Below are 17560 nucleotides of genomic sequence, written 5' to 3'. Positions count from 1 at the left end.
GCATCGGGTCTGGGGCACAGGAGTTAGTGTTGTGACTCAGGTCCGGGCTGGGTGCCAGAGGCTGCAGGTGAGTCCCAAGCTGGTGGTGGCGATGCCAGGGCTCCCCCAGCACCCACCCCACCATCTTCCCAGCCAGGGGGTGGTGACAAAGGAGGTGAGCGGGTGCTACTCATCCCCAAGTAGGCATGGAGCTCAAACACATCACCAAGAACAAACCCCACTGGGAAGACTTTAAAGAGTGACCTCTGGGCAGGACCAAGGGAAAAAGCCTTTCAGCTCCCTGGGCTTCCCTTCCTGCCCATCCCCGAGTGCAGCCTTGGGCAGGAGGCCAAGAGAAGATGGTCCTCAAAGCCCAAGGTGAAAAGCGGCACACAAGAGTGGAAAGTGAGAGGCTCCCTCCTCCGAGGAGGCTGCCATCCTCCACCAGCCATGAGAGGGGTGAGGAGGGCCCCCGTGTGTCAGAGAGGTAGAAGGAGCTGGGAGAGAAGCTCTCATTTCCCACTGATGCTGTACGACACCTCACGAAGCAGCCCGGCCCGTGGTTTGGACCAGATTCATTTTGAGAAGGCACCAAAGGACACTGTGGACAGGGTGTAGTGAACAGCAAGAGGTAGGGGAGGACAGAGGGACAATGAGGGGGACACCACGAGTTGTTTCAGTGCATTGAAATGTGCATTGGAGTTAAGGGGGCTACGGAAAACCTGGCACAGGTGGGACAGGCTCCCCAGGACTTCACGGACAGTGGGATAATCACCCCAGCAAAGTCAGGGAGCAGGAGGGCAATAAAGTGAGCACAGTGGTGGCTGCAGGAGCTCCTGCTCTGGGGGTATGGCCCCAGGAGCCCCCCAGGAGCCCCAGGCTGGGCACGGAAGCACCACAGCATCCCTGTGCATGGGGAGACGGGTGTGCAGGGAAGGAGAGGTAGAGCAGAGCCCTGCCTGCAGACCCAGGACCTGCCCCAGCAGCAGTGCCTGCAATGGGGGGGGACATGCACAGCCCCCAGCCACAGCAGCTTTCCCACCTTGCTGCCCATGAGCAGGATCAGCATGGGTGAGGCTGGTGCTGTGCTCTGGGATCCTGCAACCCCGCCAGGGTCCGGTGGGATCTGCCCTGCCAGGAAGCTCCCGCATCACAGCCAACACGCTGCCAATACTGCTCAGCTTCACAGCACATGGGGGCTGCAGCTTGAGGACCACACTGACCCCTGCACTGCCCTTCCTGCCCATGCACCACATTCACTGGGGAAATGGATGCTCAGAGAACATTTTCCTTTATGGACACTGGAGCCCAAATCCTCCCTGCTCCGATTCCTGTGTAAGCTTTCAAACCACTCAGCAGGATTTTTAAAATGGAAGGAAAAGGTTGTAAATGCTTTAAAAAGGAAGTAGTGAGTATTTGTAAACTACGGCCAAACGTATAAAAACAATATTCTTTTAGTTCTAGCTAGAAAAGTAATTCTATCACCTCACAGTTCAGTTTCAGCTACATTCAGGTCTAGGAATCTCCACATTCGTATGTAATGCCTTAAAGCAGCAACAGACGTTAAACAACACAAAAGTTTATAAAAAAATAAGAATAAAACCGATTTGGTGTGTGTATCCTGCGTGTTCAGTGTATGTACCTGAGCAGGGTCCCTTACACCTCCTGCTACAGCCGGGGGGTTTGGCAGTTGCTTCAAGAGAGGTTTTGTTTGTTCAGAAGCAGTAACTCGCTGTAGTTCACATCTGCCTGCAGCACCTCGGCAGCTGCCTCCACACTTACTGCTCAGCAGGTTGTGACTTTCAGCTCTAGGCTAAAACGGGGTATTTAATGCTCTGGAGGAGACTTCCCGTCTCAGCCACGCACAGAGCTTCCTGCGCTGGGCAGTTAAAGCTCTTTTGTCCATGTTTTCTATCACTGCCATTAGTCCCTTTCAAGAAAAGTTACCCTGCCAGGTTCTTTGGTTAAAGACATTTCCTCGGCTCTCCCCGCGGGGCCAGGCTGCCTCCCTGCAGGAGGGAAGGGCAGGGATGGTGCCGGGGCAGCCCGGCGGCCGTGCCCGTCCCTCTCCCGCCACGCCAGCCGAGCTGTGCATCTTTACCAGAGAGACGAGGGGCGCTTGGCTTGCTAATCGCAGGCAAAGTAATCCTTGAGCGGGGAGAAGAGGTGCTGGATGACGGGGACGCTCCACGATCTCAGCAGCTTCTGGCGAGCGCCACGGCCCATGTTGGAGGCGTCCGTGTAGTGGAGGGGGAAGCCGAAGATCCTGAGGAGCAGAGGCAGAGGAGGGTGGGTGAGCTTTGGTGACTGCCCTGGCGCCCATCGGATGCAGACAGGACACAGCATCTCTCTCTGTCCCATCTCTGTGTCCATCCTTGCATCCCTCGAGCCCCAGCCTGTGTTTTAGAGCCTTGCTTAGCAGGAGCTTCTCACCAGTGTGTCAGTGCTCCCCACCAGCTCCGATTTCCTTTCCCAGAGTGGCAGCAAGCAAATGTATATTGCTTTCCACCCAAAGCATTGGCAAAGGTGACGCGGTCATTCCTGCTCTGCCCAGAGCCAGAGGCACTTACTCCAGGGCAGCAGAGCAGAGCCCACGTGTCCCACAGCCCCGCTCCCATGGACACAGACAAACCATCCCTCGTGTATCTGTGCAAGCACATCTGCTTGGGAGCAGAAGCACTGCTGTCCATGAGCCACACCAGGGCCCCAGCCCACCACCACCAGTGCACCCCGTGGCTGATGCCCCTGGGAACACCCCAGCAGAGCTCCCAGTTGGAGGGAGATGCTGGCAGGGGTTGAGACCCCGCATGCTGGCTCCATTTTATAACTGGATTAGGAAAATAAAAGGAAAAGCAAACCCAAGAGCCACCAGCAATCTCCAGCCAGGAATCAGCACTAACACTGAATATGGGGAGCAAAAAGCAAATGCTTAAGACAATAGAAAATTCCTCCTCCCAGCTCCATGGTCATGTCCTCACGCAGCCTCTCTGCCTTGGCTGAGGTCAATACAACACTGTCACACCGAGCCACAAACTCACACCTCTGCCTGCTCTGCTCAGCAGGACCTCCACAAGCATCACCCCAGGCCAGTTCATGGAGACAGCTCTTGAGTCATTGCTGGGTTTCCATCAGAGGAAGGTTCGTCAAGTGCCATTTCACATGACAAAGCCTCAGTAATTGCTATTTCACTTTCAAATTCCTGCATGCCTCTAGCTCAGCTTTAATTAGTTTTAACTCCAAGAAATACTGGCAATTTAAATACAAACAACCCAAAGTATTTAAACCCAATCTGTTTATTGGCTGAGGCATTCCGTGGGTGAAATCTCCAGGTTTTGTTGCTAGGAGTATCTGGTGCACAGGACTGATAGTAATAGGATTTTACTCTACTCCAAGTCCTCCTGTTGTGTTTTGCCATGAATTCAGGCTGCTATCGAGGTGTGAACAAAGCTTGGAGGAGCTTCCCCATGGCACCACACTGGACCAAGCTGCTGGGGTTCACCCCCAGCAAAACCCACACAGCACTGACTGGGCATGGGGCTGCCCTACAGCACCCCCACATCAGCCTGGGTCTTAAACAAAGGCTGCTGGATGTGTATATCATGTATATCCCCAGGCTAAACACACCACACAGCATCCTGCACTGACCCCATCACTCTTCCCTCCACAGGCTCCAGGTCCAGGGGAGAGGATGCTGCTGCTTTTCCCAGCCTCATCCCTGCTCATTAAGAAGCACATTATCATGTGCACGTCACTGCAGGGAACTGCACCATACGGGAGCTGCAGCTCTTCAGCTCCCAGGAGCTGGGCTTAGGGCCAAGGAGGGAAGAACCACACAAGCACCACGAAACAGAGCAAAGCTGGAGCGAGAGATTCAAACCGACAGCAGAGGATTCATTACCTGTTCATCCCTGGAAGGTTACCCCAGAAATAGCGTGCTCGGTGGGCAGCAGATATCTTGAGCGCGTCGATCATAACTGGGTTACACTGCAGGCCACGAGAGATGGAAATATCAAGGTTAGAGGAGGTGCGGGCTCAGCTCTCTCCTGCATGGAGCCCTTCTCCACTGCGCTGCAGGGGCTCAAGTCTTCTGGCAAATCCTCCTAAGGATGTAGCACTACAAACCCTTGCTCCACACCAGAGCACAGTCTGGTCAGCCCCAGGCCGTGGGCTCCCATGCCACAGCCATGGCCAGCAGCTAATGGAAACCACAGCACACTTCAGTGCTGGGTTCTCTGGGCCGGGATCAGGACTATCAGCCTCTGATGGGACTTTTGCACACAGGGTCCCTGCTGACCCACAGCCCACCTTGGCTACCACAGTTAAAAATTCTCTCCAGTCCCTGACCTCCCTCTCCCTAGAAATAACTCAGCAGGCATTGCTCTGAATAGATGCTTTCTGCAAGGCAAGAACCTCCCCCGGAGAACCAGTGCTGGGGTTAACCTGCTGCAAGCCCTTAGGGATCCAGAACCAAGGATGAAAACTCGATTCCTGGGGTGTGCATCAGGCAGGGGCCATGCAAAACCACAGCTCAGCACACCTTGCACAGCATATAAAGTGTCTCCGGCTCCCACGTTCTTCCCAAAGCCGGCAGCAATCCCTACCTCCAGAAACCGAGAGATGTCCCTCTTGTCGTTGACCCTCATGGCCACCACATTCTCGAACATCCAGAAGAAGGGACGTTCCTCTCCTGCCTTGGGACGGGCATAGTTGAGCAGGTGGTAGAACTCAAAGAACAGCCTCCCGGTTCCTTCTACAAGGGAGAAAGATGGAGCTGCAGGCTGGGATCTGCTGCGGAACGGGTCTGGGGGTCCTGGCTGGCCTCCCCAACAGCATGCACACAACCTGTGCTTTGCAGGTGCCACCCCATGAGCTGCAGCTCAGAGGGGAGCCGCCACCACCAGGGCAGACTGGGGCTGAACTACTTCCCTGCCCTTTAAGGTGGCTCCAAACCCCAGGAATGGCCCAGGGAAACCCAGCCCTGCAGAGGCAAAGCAGCCTTACCATAGAGCCCCTTCCTGGCTGGGTTGACAAGAGAGATGTCATTGCAGGGGCTTCCACCGATCACCAGGTCAAAAGGACCCCACTCCTCGATCTAGAGTGAACAGACAAATCCCATTAAGAGATGCAATGGAAGTGGGTCCCTCCTCCTGGACAGGGTAGGGGAAAATCCCATCCCAGGGCTAGTGGGATGAGCCCCCCTTGTCCATGGTGCCACGTTGTCCAGCTCACATTTCTCTTGGTTATGTTCCTGACATCATGCACGTAGGTGATGTTGCCCTCGTGCCGCATGGTGCCCACAGCAATGGGGTCTTCACAGATCTCCGAGGCGATGTACTTCTCCACTTGGATGCCCAAGTCCTTCAGCACCAGGTACCCTGCCAAGGGACAGACGTCTGAGGCTGCACTGCTCTCTTTAGTCTCCCGGTCTCCTTCCTCGGCACAGACGCTCGATGTGGCCGCTCTGGTGTGTCCTAGGAGGGGGCAGTCACACAGGGCTTGTGGAACAGAAAACTACTTTTTTGACCCATTCCTGCAGGCAGGTTTAGGAAACCCAGGAAGCAGAATTCCAGAGCTCAGTCAAACCAGTGCTGCCAGCGCTTCCACAGCTCTCACTTCCCAGTGAAACCAGCCACTTGATATGGCACTTGGCGCAGCAGGAACCTCTACGCAATTCCCATGCCCTCCCTCTCTCCCTCCGTCCCTCCTCCACAGCCCTATCCAGCAGGAATAGGAGCCCCTGCCCTCATCCCATTCTCGTGGGGATCCCCGTGCCCTTCACCCCCTTTTCCCCACCAAGCTTTCAGAGACAGGTTTGAGGCCATGGAGCTATTCCCCCTCACATGCAGTGCTGCTCTTTCAGTGCCTCACCTGTGGCTATGCCAGCAAACAAAGAGAGTACTCGAATAGGTCTCCTCTCCGCTGGCGGGACTGTTGGGTAGATTTTGGGTGCAGCCTGCAATGAAGCCAGCAATGAAGGCCCAGCTGCGGGCAGTGCTGCAACACAAGCATCACCTCTGCCTTCAGGGGAACATCTGCATGGCCAAGAGCCCAGCAGTACCCTTGGCGAGGGTGGATGAGCAGGGCTGAGACAGAGGAATTCCAAGCCGTTTGCCCTGCCCTCTGCAGCCTCTCCCCCAGTCCCAGCGCTCTGGGCTCATGTGGCCGCAGTCCTTACGTATTCCTGCCCCTTGTCGCTGGTGAAGAAGTCTTGCAGGCGCGTGTTCCAGTCCTGCCGGCGCTGCAGCACCCCGTAGCTCCTCTGGGGCTGGCACATGTAGCAGTTCCAGGGCTCCTGCTCTTTCGCCTTGGCCGACGTCCCTCGGCCCACCAGCACCTCCAGACACTCCACACAGAAGCACCTGCCCAAACCACAGCAGGTCGTGCCCATCGCCTCCAGAATCCCTCTGGGTCAGCCCAGCCTCTCCTGGGGTCTCCCCTGCCGTGCACTGGAGCCCACACCATGCTTTGCAAGAGGTTTGTCCAGGCAGTACCCCAGTTTTTAGGGCTGCTGACACAAGCCGGTGACCCCGGCGAGGGTAACACTCCTGCCAACCTCCCTGGGGTTATTGTTCAGGTGAAGCCTGGCTCAGCAGGGAGGGGTAGAGGCTGTGCTGGGACGTGCCGCATTGCAGCCAGCTGGGGACCAGCTCAGCGCCCTGCCCAGGCTCACACATGACCCTGCTTCCCTGTGGCTCCCAGGAGCATCGCTGGGAGCTCAGCCCAAGGAGCAGCCGGGACCCACCTGCAGCAGCTGGAATTGCTGCAGAGCAGCAGCTCCTTGCCCTCGCAGCAGACGGTGCAGTAGGACTGGTAACCGTCCTCATCGTACATATAGAAGAGCTCCAGGAATCTATCCTAGTGAAAGGAGAACCAGGAGGAGAGAAGGACAGAGGGATCAGGATCTGTGACCAGAGCATGAAGAGAGAATGTGGATTTGCTCCATCTCTGATGCACCTGAGAGCTTGGGGATGCCCATCCTCAGTGCTTCAAGTGGAGAGACACAGCAAGGGACAGCCCCATGGTGGATATGGCACAGGCAGGACGTGGCAGAGTCACCCCCCTCCTGCCCCATGCAGCAGGGCTGGACCCTGCACCCATCCTGCTGGCACTTACCCTGCAGGTCTGGCAGAGCCCCCCCTCGAACAGCGGGTGGAAGGTGGCTGGGTTCCTCCTCCCGCAGGACAAACAGCTCTCTGTGGGACAGACAGAGCTCTGCTGAGCCCAGGGCAGAGCAGGGAGCCTGTGCCGGGGTGCAGACACGTACAGGGCTGGAGGTGGCCAAGGCTCCCCCAGGAACAGGCCCCACAGGAGGATGTGCCAGCCCAGCACCCTGCAGCCACAGCACCTTCCCCCTTCCTACCCAGCGTGGTAAAGAGGGACACAGGATCTCTGCCCATCACCCGCATCACCCCACACCTTTCCCAAGGGAGGACAATCCGTTACCTTCGAGGCTCCCACTGTTGTTCGTAACTTCCGAAACCATTTGCTCTTTATGAAATAAAAAATAAAACACATATATTTATCAGTCGTTACATAGCAAACTAAACACCCTACACACAGATGACTTATTTCTTCATTAAAACTGTTGCTGCTTTGTTCAGCATTGCATGGATATCAGGAATCTTGGTGCAAACCCCATGTCCTTCACTCCTGGACATACAGGAACTAGAGCCCAAAAGCAGCAACACACAGATCATTTCCAAGCTGATCAATGAATGGAGCCCAGCCTGTGGTGCCCTGTCTTGCAGTTGGGTTTGCTGGTGTCTTGTAAGGCACACAAAAGCTTTTGCCTTTGGAAATCAAGCTCACACCCCCCAGGAAGAGCCGAGCCCTTTCCCAGAGAGGTTTCCCAGTGCCACAGGATGCGTGGCTCCCCCCGGCTCTCGCTGCTGCTCACCTCGGGTCTGGTCCTCCTCCACTCGCTGCTCCTTGCCGTTGTTGCAGAGGTTGGTCTTCAGCCTCTTGGTGGGGGGACACTGCTCGAGGGACAGCACCTCCTCCGTCCCATTCCTCAGGACCCCGTTCTCTGCAAGGGAAAGGTGGCTCCTTGGGGACGAGCCTCCAGCCCTGGGAGCATCCCGGGGCACTGGTAGATGCCACCCCAGCTCCCCCAGCATGGCTCAAGGCTCATCCAGGTCTTTGACTTCCAGGAGCAATGGCTTTGGGTGCTTTACTCTGGCTTTTGGCAATGCTGCTGTGGGGGACGCCGCTGAGGAGCCCCAGGGCCACCTCAGGACCAACCCAGCAAGTCAGTGATGCTGATGCCATCCCCGTGCCCGGCTCATGCCACCACCTCACCTGAGGCTTTGGGCGGGCGCAGTCCCTTCAAGCCCAGGGGTTTGAAGCCGGTGAGTGCCCAGTCGATCATGGGCTTCAGCTGCTCCTCCAGGGACTCCCCAGGGGCTGCAGAAAACGTCTTCCCCGACCGGCTCCGGGCAACCTACCAAGAGAAGGGACGATGTAGGACACCGTGGGACTGGGTGACCAGGGCTGGTCCCTGGGCAGGGAGCAGCCCGGCTGTAGCTGCATTGCCCACGTGCCGGCCAGGGTCATGTCCCAGGCCCCCTCCCCACCACACGCACATGCACAGGGCTCGGCACAGCGGCAGCTGCCAGATTCCAGCGCTGGGAATGCTCCCAGCCGCCCTCCTGTGCCTCCCCTCCCTGCCATGAGCCGTCTGCCTCCACCAGCCCCATCTATGGGAGCAGGGACAGCCCAGCCCCAGCTGCTTCACTTGGCACCCTCCTGCATCCAGCCCCAGCTCTGCTCCGGTTACCTCCAGCGCATGGTATATGGCTCGGCGGTAGGAGACCAGCTTATTGAACGTGGACAGATTGAAATGCTGCCTAAAGGCCACGAGTCCCACCAGCTTGTCTGCAGAAACCTGCAGGAGAGCAATGAGAAAGCTTAACACCGGGCATGGGCATGTCCCCACGGCACGCTGTGCCCCGTGGCACACACCCGGCCCTGCGGCACCACGGTTCCCAGCACAGCTCACACCGCAGCCAAGGGCTGCCGGGGCTTTGTCTGGGCTGTGTGGCCATGGGAGGAAGCTCAGTGTCAGCGCTGCAGAAGGTGACAAGCAGCGGCAGTGTTGCACACATATAATGGGTTGTTTGCACCCTCTGCTGGCACCGCACCTCTGCCAGCACAGCACTGCGGCACAGCGCTTCCCTCCCTCCTGCCTGCAGCCCAGGGGACATTCCCATTGCTGGATCCTGTCACCAGCCTATGGTAGCCAGTCTATTGTCACTAGAGCCACGCCAAACCAGAGACCCTGCCAAGGGAGGCTGCAGCTGGGCGCACACAGACCGCAGAACCAGCCCCGGGAACAGGACAGGCAGCAGAGTTTGCAGGGATGCGGACTCCAGCCCAGGTAAAGCCGGGTGCGGGCAGGGACAGGCAGGAGCTCACCTCGGAGAACTTCCCGTCTCCGAACCACTGCACCCAGCGCATGCCCGAGGCTGCCGGGCGCTTGGCCGTGGCTCTGTAGGAGACGACGATCGCAGGCCACCAGGAGAAACCCTTGATCTTTCCCCAGACGAGCTCCCCGATTCCAAAATCCTTCCCGTCCTGAAGGCAAAAGAGGACAACACGGATCAGCCAAAGCACAAACCCCCTGGGTTTATCGGAGCAGCCACGCTGGAGAGCCCTGGAGCATGTGGAACAGAGCACCCCGCAGAGCTGCTCCACCACGTGTGTCCATCACTAGGGTGAAGTCACACTGTGAACCCCTGCACAAAGATGCACAGAAGCTGCATCTCCTCCCTCAGAAAAGCAGCAGAGCACATCCCAGCAGCGCCAGGGCCAGCCCTGCGCCACGCAGGAGCTCACTCAGCAGGAAGGTCTGAGCATTGGCAGTGCCCGGCACACACGGCACGGTGCGTGCTGTGCCCTGCACAGCCCTCCCGGCACGAGCACCAGCATCCTGCTCCTGTCCGCTCCCGCCTGCCCTCCTGGGGTCTGCAAACACCGGGAGCATTTTCCTGCTGCACACAAACTAGCAGGAAGGAAGCTCCGGTTCTCACAGGGCTTACAGCAGCCCCGGTGATGGGAATGGGCAAGGCAGGCAGGCAGCAGCTCCAGGGAGCACGGATTCTCCCAATCCCATTGCCCATCACAGACATGTTTGTCTGGGAAAACCCAGACAAACGCTGCTGCTCAGGCCGAGGGATGCAGGAAGCACACAGGGATGCACGTGTCCTGCCTGCTGCAGGGAGAGCTTTGCACTGAGGTTGCTCCCTGGGCTCCCTGAGGTTGCTCCTTGGCACAGGGCAGCCCCCCTTCCCGGGGCTCAGCTCGTCCGGCTGCACCCCAGGGACAGGGCACCCACAGGGAAGAGCAGGAAACGGGGCACGGCAAAACAGAGGACAAAAGGGAGAGCTGGGAAATTTGGCATGACCATGCCAAGGGCCTCCATCAGGCAGCCTGACCGGGACCATGCCAGGACCACGCTCCCCACACAGGAGCAGTCACCTTGACCCGCAGAGCCCTCCTTCCCAGCTTTATTCAGCAATTAGGCACCCAATTATGCAGCAAAATGCAATTGCCCAATTCCTGCAAGTCTGGGGCCCTGCCCCGCCGCCTGCAGGCACTGAATCACCCTCTGCAGCTCCAGCAGCTCCGCTCCTCTCCAGCATTCCCCACGGAAACGTTTCCTGCACATGCAATTGCGTGTCTCGGCGCGGCACAGCGCGCTGCCAGCCCGGCATGTGCCACGCACGCGTCTCCGGAGCCCTTGGAGGCTTTTCCAGCCCCACACACAGCACAGGCAGGGCTGGTCCCTGCACAGCACCCGCCTGCGGCCCCGGAGCAGCACCCAATGGATGGGGACAGCCTGGCAACATCATACCCTGGGCACACAGGGAAGGGCAGGCAGGGAGAAGGAGGTGGGAGACGCTGCAGTGAGGTTTCCAGAGGGTCCCCTCGCCTGCAGGCTCAGGACAAGCCAGGAAGGTTCATCCTCACCCCACAGCATCCCAGGCGCAGGAGCAGAGTCTGACCCATCATACCTGGTATTCCAGCGCCATCCCCACATCCCTGCTCTCGGACTCCTCGGCCCCCAGCTCAGCGGAGCCATTCTGTCCCTCCTGCGAGCTGCTGCCGGAGAGCGTGCTGCTGCTCCGGGATGAGTCCCGGGAATCCTCCTCTGTCAGGTCGATGGTGGGGATGGGGATGGATGCAGACGGGCGCCGCTTGGAGCTCTGCATGGTGGAGAAGTGGAGTGTGAGTGCGGGGAGAGGGAAAGGGGTGCAGAGACCTTCCCCACATCACCCCCTGCCCCGCAGCTGGGGATCAGAGAGGGGGAGCTGGGGAGGGGGGGGAACCAGGAATGGAGGGGAAGGCCCCGGACTGGGGCATCTGAGGGAGAACTGCTCTGCTTTTACTTGCGAGACATAGAAAATGGTGCAGCACTCGCTCCTTCCCTTTTCCTCTCCCCAATTCACGCAAAGTCCCCAGTTCATAGCAGGGGCAAGCAACAGCACACAACACACACCCCACTGCACAGGGGAAACTGAGGCACGGAGAGGCTGCGAGGTGCCTGCAGCCACTTGGGCAGGGCACAGCAGCAGTGCAGGTCTCCCGATCCCAGGGGAGCCCCAGGGCAGCCCCGGGCCCATGCACCCTCACCCGCAGGGGAGCCGGCAGGTCCCGGGGGGGCTCCACGCTGTTGGTTTCCTTGATCTTCATCTCGTGGCGGGTCTGCCCTGCCTGGAAGATGAGGCGGACGGGGGGCTTCTGCCGGAGGCTGCTCTCCCAGCCCGCGCTGCCTCGGGGCCGCACCTGCAACCACAGAGAGTGACATGGCATGGATGTGGCACAGACACCTTCCCCATGCGGGGACAGGGGCAGCCCATGCCCCTCGGGGCTGGCATCAGCAGCACCAAGGCCTTGGGGATGGATGGGGAAGGTGCAAGGAGCGCAGGCAGCTGCGGGAAGCACCTTGGGCTGAGAGCCCTGCTGCAACCCTGCACTTCACAGCATCTCTGCTGGCTGTAAGGTACTCGGCAGCACCCACTGCTGCAGCCCCAGCACCCTGCACTGGGGCAGCATTCCACCAGCAGCTGACCACATTACCTTTTTGTTTCCAGCCATCATGTGCATCCTCTGTGGGAGGGTCTGCACCCTCCTTGACTGTACCCTCCTCTGCCTCCCTCCTGCCCCCCAGCCCTGCAGAGGCACCAGGGCAGCCCCTCCCCTGTGGTTCAGCAGCTGCGGTTTACAAACAGTCCAACCCAAGGGGGTTTCCTGCATCCGGCACAAGAGCTTCAACACGAGATGAGATTTTGCAAGTGAAAATCCCCTGAACCTGATGAGTGGGAAAGCAGTTTTCACCCCAGTTGGGTTTATGGCTCATTCTTTGGAAGCTGCCTCGCCGCAGACAGATCCCCAACCTTGGGGGTCTATTTCAAAGCCAAAACAATAAAGCCAGAAGGCAAAAATGCTTCCAGGCCCTGGAGGTTTGTCAATCTACTCAACACGTGGAGTGTGGGGACAAAACTGGGACCCAGCCCCAAAGCAGCCAAAAGCACACCCTGAGAGAGGGAGGCGAGATGCTTTGGTCCATCAATTAAAGAAAGTATCAGCATAACAGTGACTGGGCTGCTGCAACACGTACTGGGCATCACTGCATCACACCCCACCACACTGCTGCTGCTGCTGCCGCCATAAACCAAAGTAGGAATTGAACAATGAAAACAAATATAATGCTTATAAACAAATATTGCATCTGCCATTGGGCTGCTCCCATAGCCCAGGGAGGAACGGGCGAGGGTCCTCACACAGAGCCCCCGGCTCCGAGGTCCTGCTGAGCACTCACCTCCTGCACCTCCGTGAGAGCCAGCGGCCAGGACAGGTCCTCCTCCTCCTTGGCCAGGTCTCCCTTGCTCACGCTCTTGTTGTTCTTCAGCGACGGCAGCCCCAGGCCCCCAGCATCTGCGCAGGGACAAGAGTAGCCTCAGGCCACACCAGCCATGTCCCTGCACACCCCAAACCACCCAAACCCCCGCTGCTCCGGCAGCCTCATCTTGGATAAGTGTGGCCAAGAGCAGAAGACAAGCAGCATCCCCAAGGCTGCCCATCACGGTGCTGCTAACACCAGCAGCCCCAGGTCACCCACCTGCACCCAGACTGGGAGGGAGGGACTCTAACAGCCAGTGTGGGACCTTCTCATGCACTTTTTTGTTCCTGAAAGCTCAGAGCCATAAGCAAACCATACACCTGCTATTCAGGGCTTGTCACCAGTTCATTTAAAGCAGGACCTTTTTTGAACCCAAGAGGTGGGATTTGGGGACCATGACCTGAGCATCCCCCCAGCGCTCCTTGGGAGGGTGAAGGCTCCCTCACTCCCAGGGGTTAAACCACCAAGGCGCAGAGCCAGCACCCCGGCGTGGCAGCCCTTAACACAACCACTGCTGTGGTTCTGACTGGACCCATGGACGTGCTGCTGGGAAGCAGAGACCCAGCGGAGCCAGAGAGACCCCAGACATTGCGTTGCAGCCCCCAGGATAGTGGCTGGGAGATCCCTGGCCCCATGCATCCCTGAGCATCCCAGGCGCATCGAGACTCACCCGGAGTGCTGGGCTTCCCATTAGCCTCCAGTATAAGGGTGGGAGTGTCAGTGGTGGGACTGGTACAGGCCCCATTGAGGAGGATCAGCTCTGCCCTGCAGTCTGCCTCCTCCTGGCCGTGGCTGTTGTCCTCCTTCATGGTTGCCTGTGGAAGCCAGAGCAGAAAGGAAATGGAGCCGTGCAGAAAGCCCCAGGGCAGGCAAAGCCCACGGCGTGAGCTCTTCAAGCCAGCCACAACTTCTCATGCCCTTTGCAGAGGGGTCTGTGAGGAGGCGCATCTGCAGTAGTACTGGGAGCTAATGGACAAAACCTCCCTGCAAACGTGGTGGCTCTGAGGATCCACCAGCTCCAGCGAACAGAGGCCACAGACACCATCCACTCGCCCTGCACCCGGCAGCAGGCGGGCTCTTACAGCAGGACACGGCAGAGCTCGCCATGGCGGGCAAAGTCCTGGCGCCTGCGGCGAGTCCAACTCCCCCAAAGGGAGAAAACTCCTCCTGCCCCTTCCCTGGCCTCACCCGGGGCAGGGCAGGGCAGGGGTCTGCACCCACAGCACTGGCAGCACCCACATACCCCCTGTGCCGGTGTCCCCCCCACACCGGGAGCTGCTGCAGCGGAGACAGAGCCCTGCCATGTGCCCCCCGGCGCCCCACCAGCACCCAGAGGCCTCTGCATCCCCCCGTGCCCTCCCTGGATCCTGTTTTCAGAAGTGGGAGCTCCCAGTTTCTCCCAGGCTCTCCCAGAGGCACCCGGGACGGCGCTAACGAAGCTGCCTCATTGCTGGGCTATGGGTCTGTGCTGCAACTTGCCCCTTCGCCAGCACCGTCACTGCAGGAACACGTAGCTCAGCGAGCAAGGAGCAAGCCAGGCTTAACCCATCCAAAGCCCTGTTTGGAATCAAACACAACCCACCCCCCAGCCCCAGAGAGACCCCGGGCTCCAGCCCCGGCCCCCTCCCGCTGCTCTCGCTCAGCATCGCCTCCAACTGCTTCCCTAACAATTGAGATTTCTGCTTCGAGATCATCTGTCAGCACCTCTGGCAAACAAAGACCAGTCGGGGTTTGATGTTCCAGATGCCAAAGGCAGCGTTAAAACCCTGGTAAAATCTAGACTTGAAGGAAGGCAGGTGACCAGCACCCACCTCCACAGGCAGAGCCCCTGGTACACATCCTGCCTCCCACCCCCAGACACATCTGCCCAACAAAGGGACGAGAGGAATGGCACCAGCAGGAGTGTAAAGCTGCTCAGAGCCCCACAGCTGTGTGCAGAAATCCCACTGCTGCAGCACATCTACTCCAGACCCAGCGAACAATTCCTGGGAGCTGCCCAGACTCGCCGCGCTCCCCCGGCCCGGGTGGCCAGTCCTGGCCCCGGTGCTCCCAATGCAGCGCTGCCGGGTCAGCCCCTCCAGGCTCTGCTCCCCCTCCCCAGGCTCTGCGATGCTGCAGGGCAGCTGCAACCCTCACCAGTGGTGATGCTGCCCTGAAAAATCCCACCAAAATATAGTGAATCTCCTTTGGGAACCCACGGAGGGAGGTGTGAGAGGATGCGCTGCTCCCTTAGCATGAGCGGGACCCAGAGGAGAGGCTGAGGGTGGGAGATGGAGCAGCATGAGGCTGGTGAGACCCACGGAGGACAGGAGCAGGCAAGGCCACCTCCCAGCCCTGCAAAAATCTGCATCCTCAAATGCCACCAGGGCCTTCATGGGACGTTTGCCTTCGGTCCTTTGTCAGGAGCCTGTCTGGGTCCTGACATTCGATCCTTTGGGAGCCCTGGACAGAGCCAAAGCCCAGGAGGTTCAAACCTGCGCCTAAAATGGCTTTTTCCTTTCTCAGCCCAGGGCTGCCCGGTGTCCAGAGTGGCCTGTCTGGCAATCGGGTGAGCATGTCCCCGTGACACTGGTGACACAGCAGCCAGGTCTCCCCAGGACACACAGCCAGGACCGAGCACCCAAGGTGCCCAGCTCAGCTTTGCCGCATGCTCAGGGAGCTCCGGCTTTCTTCCAATTATAAAGCAAGTAGTGCACGCACAGGAGCATCATACTGCTTGCTCCATGCACTTCTCCAGCTGCACCACCCAGATAACTTGAGGACATCCCATCACCATCCTCCAATACCCAGCAGGAAAGGGAACATCACATCACACCATGACCCAAACTGCAAAGCGAAAGTCTCGCTCTCCCAAACACCTACCCCTGGGCAGCGGGATGGCAATTCCCATCCACTCTCCTCTTGATGCTGCTTTAGCACCAAGCAACAAAGCCACATGCCCAGGACCATCCTGTCCTTCCCACTGATCCCCCTGGAGCTGCCATCATCACAAGCCTCACCACCTCCCGCTCGGGAGGGAGGCTCAGCTCTTTGTCCTCGCCTCCCCTCGCACACCAACATGTGCACAGGGCATTACGAAAATAATAAGAACCAGAGCACTCCCCTCACATGTTGTGTCTCACGGGAGGAGGAGAAAACCAGCACCGCAGCATCTGCACTGCTCAATGCTCTGCAGACGCACAGGCATGCTCTGCAGCCACACACTTCCCACGGGAACCCACCAAGACTCAAACTGTGCAGGATTCCAGCTCGGATGCTCCAAGCTCCCCAAGAGACCGGCGCTAGTGGCCGCGCCGGCTCTGCCTGGTGCCCGGGATGTGCCCTGCAGCGATACCCCACCGAGACAATGAACCCGCTGACTCCGGATCCCGCCCTAGTTTTGCAATACCAGTTTCTTTAAGGTTTGCCAAACTGGTTAAAGACCATGCCACAGCATTAACTGCTTCGAGAGCCTGCCGGGCCCTGCCTGGGGAGCTGCCGGTGCCCCAGTGCAGGCGGAGCAGGCAGAGGGGCTGCTCTCACCTACCAGGCGTCGCATCCCATCCCGCAGCACCATGCCCCTGGACACCGGTGTCCCTGGACCCCACTGCCCCTAACCCAGGGCTGGGGCCGCTTTCAGTTTTCCTTCTTGAGAAAACAGGCTGGCCCTTATCAGGTGCTGTTCCGGGTAGGTGGGGAGCTTGCAGGGAGACAGCCGGACTTTGCCTTCAGACAGGGGCATGCATATCAAAAGGCTGGAAGTTTTACGGGATGGCTGGGATGGCAGCCATCACCCAAGCCCTGTTTGAATAACAAAAAGAAATAAAGGACCCCAATGGTCAGGGCTTGCTCCCTCCGGGCTGGCTCAGGGCTATCCCCCCACACAAATGGCCTTTAACTCTCCCCAAACTGAACATTTGCCTCTAATCCTGGGAAGAAAAGAGTTGCTGGGCTGGCAGTTTAGCAAGAAAGGGAGCCCATTTTGGCAGATCTGCTCATTAAGAAGGGCAGGCTCTCCCCTCCCCTGCCCGTTTCCTGTGCCTGGCCCCTCTCCGGCTCTCCCGCGCTCCGGCACTTCCCTCCATTTCCCCCCGTTTCCTCTCCTGCCCCCCTGCCCCAGCCCTGGGCGGCCACCCCCGGGCTCAGCAGTCGCCCGCTGCTGCCTCTCAGCCGAGCTCGGATGAAAGAAAAGAAACAAAAAACAAACCGGCCCCTCCTCTCCCCGTGAAGACCAGGCCTGAGGAGTCTCCTGGGCAGCCACCATCACAGCCAGCCGCTGCTCCAGCCGCTCTAGGCTCTTTACCATGCTCATCTCGGCCACGTTGCGCTGCCAGGGGCCACGCCGGCTCCCCCGAGCCCCTGCCCCGGGACGTGCCCGGTGTGGAGCGGCCGGGCCGGGGGTGCTGCGGGCAGGGCTGGGGCCAGCGGGGGCTCCACGCCTTGCAGGAGGGTCTCAGCCGTGGCAGGTCCTGTCCGGAGCGGTTACTGCTGCATCCTTCCCCTGCACAAGAGGACATAAAGAGATGACAATGACACCTCCCTGTCCCCATGCCCCCTGCCTGGCCCTGGAGAATCATAGAATCAACCAGATTGGAAAAGACCTTTAAGATCATCACAACCAGCCGTTGCCTAGCACTGCCAAGGCCATCACTAACCCATGTCACTAAGGGCCCCGTCTATATGGTTTGTGAACACTTGCAG

The 17560-nt window shown here is 58.9% G+C and overlaps 1 protein-coding gene across 3 annotated transcripts; it reads right to left on the bottom strand.

The window, feature by feature from the left end:
* Positions 1-942: 942 nt before the first annotated feature.
* DNMT3B (DNA methyltransferase 3 beta) lies at positions 943-17279 on the bottom strand. Of its 3 annotated transcripts, none has more exons than XM_030503039.2 (19): positions 17163-17279; positions 13551-13695; positions 12800-12915; positions 11611-11763; positions 10992-11183; positions 9394-9552; positions 8756-8863; positions 8278-8419; positions 7877-8005; positions 7423-7467; positions 7093-7172; positions 6722-6834; positions 6155-6338; positions 5848-5932; positions 5209-5450; positions 4981-5071; positions 4581-4729; positions 3878-3963; positions 943-2245 (listed from the first exon to the last, which is right to left on the bottom strand). In XM_030503039.2, exons 1-19 carry the CDS (start codon positions 17169-17171, stop codon positions 2107-2109), a joined length of 2367 nt encoding a protein of 788 aa, XP_030358899.1. In that variant the 5' UTR covers positions 17172-17279; the 3' UTR covers positions 943-2106. The 3 variants fall into 3 exon arrangements, with proteins under 3 accessions (XP_030358899.1, XP_030358897.1, XP_030358898.1); XM_030503037.2 differs by having other exon boundaries at positions 17067-17172; XM_030503038.2 differs by having other exon boundaries at positions 5209-5354; positions 17067-17172.
* Positions 17280-17560: the final 281 nt, after the last annotated feature.

The sequence above is a fragment of the Strigops habroptila genome, chromosome 13 (genome assembly GCF_004027225.2).
Source record: "Strigops habroptila isolate Jane chromosome 13, bStrHab1.2.pri, whole genome shotgun sequence".
Taxonomy (NCBI): Eukaryota; Metazoa; Chordata; class Aves; order Psittaciformes; family Psittacidae; genus Strigops; species Strigops habroptila.
This window is presented reverse-complemented; position numbering and strand designations above follow the sequence as displayed.